Source organism: Condylura cristata, unplaced genomic scaffold, assembly GCF_000260355.1.
Source record: "Condylura cristata isolate star-nosed mole 26May11 unplaced genomic scaffold, ConCri1.0 scaffold00028, whole genome shotgun sequence".
Classification (NCBI taxonomy): Eukaryota; Metazoa; Chordata; class Mammalia; order Eulipotyphla; family Talpidae; genus Condylura; species Condylura cristata.
In genome coordinates, this window is record NW_004567129.1 from 13,397,096 (window position 1) to 13,401,962 (window position 4,867).

Below are 4,867 nucleotides of genomic sequence, written 5' to 3' on the forward strand. Positions count from 1 at the left end.
GAAAGGCCCATGACTCCAGCTAAGAAAAGGAGTGCTATGTGAGGGTCAGGTTCTCCGGTGCTGTGGCTCCTGCCTTCTCAAGGTCTCCACCAGACCCAGGCAGTCTGCACCACAGCAGTGAACAGAGGTTACATATATCAGAATTCCTAGGGCCATGAGACTTCCCACAGCTTTGCAGGCATCTTCCTTATCTTCCTGTAATTGGGAACCTAATAGAAACTTTCCTGCACAGTAACAGACCCTCAAGTTGTCTAGGTGGGAAGGGCCTAGAGCCCTAGGACTAGTCCCACCCTGCACTGGACTGAAGCCTGAGGCCCAAGTGCCACAGGGCAATGGTGGCAGATAGGGGTCAGCAGGCTCTGTACTCAGCTGTTCTCAGTTGGCAGTGGAGTCCCTGCCTCAGTCCAGCCACAGCAGAGAAACTGCTGGATCCTGCCGAGAGCCAGGGCTGAAGGACCTTCCATACCCTCCCTCTCCCAACTGTTATACCCACAGACCATCTAGAGGCTTTTCACAAACCAGGAAGTTGGGGTGACCTCTCCTTTGCCAGTGACTCACATCTTACTCTGGATGCTTTGGTTTCTGAGGGGCCTGCACATTGAGGGCCTAAGATCTACCTTTCATCCTGTCCAGGGTAAGGGATGTGGACCACTGATTTTCTGTATGACCAGGTAGTCTACCATCCATCTCCAGGTCTATTTCTCCTTAGTGAGGATTCTATGGCCTGGGTGCTTCTGGGTTTCAGTATGTGGTCTAGAACTTCCCAAAGCAGGGCTGGTCAGTCCAGAGGAAGAAGGGTCCTGCTCCTTCCTGTGTGTTAGGACTTCAAGGTCTGAGTCTACCTGCACTCACGGTGGGGCAGGGTTTGCACAATGCCATTCCTGAGACACTCTGCTGAGATCCTACACCAGCTTTCTGATAGGAATGTAACCTTTGTATTCAAGACAGCACTCCCACCTGACACTGGTCCACGAACTATACAGCAAGGTCAGAGATGACTGGGTAGGTAGGTAGTGACTGTGTGAACCTGTGGAGCTATATAGCAAGGTCAGAGATGACTGGGTAGGTAGGTAGTGACTGTGTGAACCTGTGGAGCTATATAGCAAGGTCAGAGATGACTGGGTAGGTAGGTAGTGACTGTGTCAACCTGTGTATGTGGGGTGGTGTATTATAGTTGCAGGGCCTATTGTGTGTTTATAGTCTGTGTGCAGATCTTACCTCTGCCAAAGAGATTTGGGAGCCTCCTTTTAGTTTTCACTCTTCAGAATACAATAGACACTGAAGAGCTCAGTCATTTGTATGCAAAATACCACACTTTTATTCCACAAATTATACAAAGGTTATTTCCACTTTTGCTACTTTGAAAAAAAAAAAAAAAAGCCTTATTTGAAGGGCCCTCCCTGGTGGCACAAAAGGGTAAGTCTCAGTACTATGGAGCTATCTGCAGCCATGCAGCTCGAGTTTGATCCCTGACCAGTGAGGTGACCCACATGGCATGGCGATCTCTCCTGTCCTGCCTGCTGCTCCCCATGACAGTGTATTTCAGTTGATCTACCTGCTCTGCTCCCCACTCTGTCCCCGGTGAATCTTCTCACTCCCCGCACCTCTGGCCTATACCCCAATTCTTGTATGTGTAAATAAATCATTAAAAAAAAAAACCCAAACCTTGAGATTACTTAAAACATTTAATTTTGAAGTCAATTTATCAGTATTTCCCTTATGGTAGGTTTCTAGCTATTATGATACTTAGTAGTATCATACCCTCCCTCTCCCAACTGTTATACCCACAGACCATCTAGAGGCTTTTTACAAACCAGGAAGTTGGGGTGACCTCTCCTTTGCCAGTGACTCACATCTTACTCTGGATGCTTTGGTTTCTGAGGGGCACGACATGGGGCCTGCACATTGAGGGCCTAAGATCTACCTTTCATCCTGTCCAGGGTAAGGGATGTGGACCACTGATTTTCTGTATGACCAGGTAGTGTACCATCCATCTCCAGGTCTGTTTCTCCTTAGTGAGGATCCTATGGCCTGGGTGCTTTGAAAAAAAAAAAAAAAGCCTTATTTGAAGGGCCCTCCCTGGTGGCACAACCAGGGAAAATGTTTCCATTTCATGAAAACATTTACTCATCTTTGTAAGTGAAATCTTTACTAGTTTCTCCTCGCTGCAAAAACAATGCATACTTATTGTCAAAAATAAAAGGCAAATAAATTAACTTACAGAACATCTTTATGAGTTTTAATTTACAGAACATCTTTATGAGTTTATCTTCCTATGCAAGAACAAGGTTTCTCTCTCTTTCCCATTTATTCAAGTTTCCATTTGTGATCCTCAGTAGAGATCTGTTCAGTAGAGATTTATAAACTTTCCCAAAGAGGTCCAACATAAAGTTTGTTTCTAAAAAATCTATTTTCCTTGATGCTGTTGAGGATGGAATACTTATAAATTATATCCTCTAATTGGTTGTTGATACAAAACTATTTTGATATGTTAACTTTTCAACTGGTCATCATTGTTGATCTAAAATTAAATAAAATGGAAAGGATTTGTTTCCATGTAAAAGTTCTACCATATAGATTTCCCTATGGGGGTCTCCATTAAGGTGAACCTGATGGTACTTAATCCATTTCAGCATTAAACTTGAGCTTTCTACATCCTTCCAATTATTAGGGTTTTTCTTCGGTATGGCCACTTTGATGCTGACTAAGTTGGAAATTAAACCTGAAGGCCTTCCCACACACATTACACACATAGGGCTTCTTCCATGTATGGACTGTCTGATGTATAATACAATCAGAACTATAGCTGAAGCCTTTGCCACACTCCATACACCTGAAAGGTTTCTCCCCAGTATGGCTTCTCTGATGCCGAATTAAATGAGCATTAACATGAAAGGCTTTCCCACACTCCTTACACTGAAAGGGCTTCTCTCCAGTATGTATTCTCTGATGTACAATATAGTCAGAACTACAGCTAAATGCTTTCTCACATTCTATACACTTAAAAGGCTTCTCTCCAGTGTGTATTCTCTGGTGCCTAGTTAGTTTGGCATTGATACTGAAGGCTTTCCCACATTCCTTACATTGATAAGGTTTTTCTCCAGTATGGATTCGGTGGTGATCAAGTAGGTTTCTTTTAGAAGTAAAGCACTTCCCACACTCATTACATGCAAAGGGCTTCTCCCCAGTGTGACTCCTCTGATGCTGCATTAGTTTTGCATTAACATTGAAAGCCTTTCCACACTCATTACACTCAAAGGGCTTCTCCCCAGTATGGATTCTCAGATGCTGTCGAAGCTGGGCATTACACCGGAAGCCTTTTCCACATTCATTACACTCATAGGGTTTTTCACCTGTGTGGATTCTGTGGTGTTGGATTAACTTCCCTTTGACACTGAAAGCTTTTCCACATTCAGTACATTCATAAGGTTTTTCTCCTGTGTGGGTTCTTTGATGCTGAATGAGTTTTGCATTATTGCTAAAGGCTTTTCCACATTCTTTACACTGAAAGGGCTTCTCTCCAGTGTGGGTACTCTGATGCTGCCTAAGCTGGGAACTGCACCTGAAACCTTTCCCACATTCACGACACCCATAAGGCTTCTCTCCAGTGTGGATTCTCTGATGTTGAATTAACTTTGCATTGACATTGAAAGCTTTCCCACAGTCATTACACTCATAAGGTTTCTCCCCAGTATGGACTCTCTGATGTGTGATATATGCAGAACTGCAACTGAAGCCATTCCCACATTCTTTGCATTGATAGGGTTTCTCTCCTGTATGGATTCTCTGATGCCTACTTAGACTCCCATTAACACTGAAGGCCTTTCCACACACATTACACTGATAGGGCTTCTCCCCACTGTGGATTGTCTGGTGGGTAATATAATGGGAGCTATAACTGAAGCATTTCCCACACTCTACACATTTGAAGGGTTTCTCTCCACTATGAAGTCTTTGATGCCAAATTAATTTTGCATTAACACTAAAGGCTTTGCCACACTCCTTACAATGGTAGAGCTTCTCCCCAGTGTAGCTATCTTGATGTTGATTAAAATAAGATTTATTACACTTAAAGGTTTCTTCTTCACATTTGAAAGCTCTTTCCCCACTATTGGTTATATCATGCTGAGTAAGTTTTGTGTTAAAGTTGAAGGCTTCCTCCAATCGTGTACCATTAGGAGACTGTTCTTGAGTAGAGATAGTATGGCAGTGATTCAAATATTGACTTTGACTAAAATGGTGCTCCATAGGATTTGTCTCATCTTTCACTGTTCTGTCAATGACATGATTGCTTTCTTTCTTCCTACTCCCTACTGAATGGACTTCCTGCTGTTTCTCTAGAATACAGGCTTCTGAAAAGTCTGCTTTTTGGAAAAAGTTCCTCTGAAGTTCAAATGCTGTATTATCTTTTTCTTCATACATTTCTTTTGTCAAATTATTGTCAGTTTGGATGTCAATATTTACTAAAAAACAAACAAACATAAAATGTCATGTAAGAATCATGTTAGAAAAAGAAAACTGGGCTAGAAACAATAAAAGGCTGTAGTTATCAAGGGCCCAAAGTCAATCCATATATGCTGACATGAAAAGATATGAACAACAAATGGAACATAAAAATACTCAACTGAGAAAGGGTGTGTAGAGTAGATTCCACAATGAAGACAAGCAAAAAGACCCAACACATATGTGTATATGCCTAGAAAACTTCTAGAATACACAAGAAACTCTGCAAACTACACAGGAAATTTACTAGACTCCTCCCCACCCCCACTTTATACACTTTTTGTCATGTGTTTTGAACATTCTGTTATGTGGCAATATCAAATATTTTAAAGTAAGGTTTTAAAGTAAGTTTTTTTTTTTTTTT

The 4,867-nt window shown here is 42.1% G+C and overlaps 1 protein-coding gene across 5 annotated transcripts in view; it reads right to left on the minus strand.

Moving 5' to 3' along the window:
- Positions 1-1,664: 1,664 nt before the first annotated feature.
- Positions 1,665-4,867, minus strand: part of ZNF23 (zinc finger protein 23) — a 13,038-nt gene continuing 9,835 nt past the window's right edge. For all 5 annotated transcript variants that reach the window (XM_012730703.1, XM_012730707.1, XM_012730704.1 and 2 more), the window contains one exon: positions 1,665-4,463. In XM_012730703.1, coding sequence (XP_012586157.1) covers positions 2,668-4,463 — 1,796 coding nt within the window. In that variant the 3' untranslated portion in view covers positions 1,665-2,667. The remainder of the gene's footprint in view (positions 4,464-4,867) is intronic.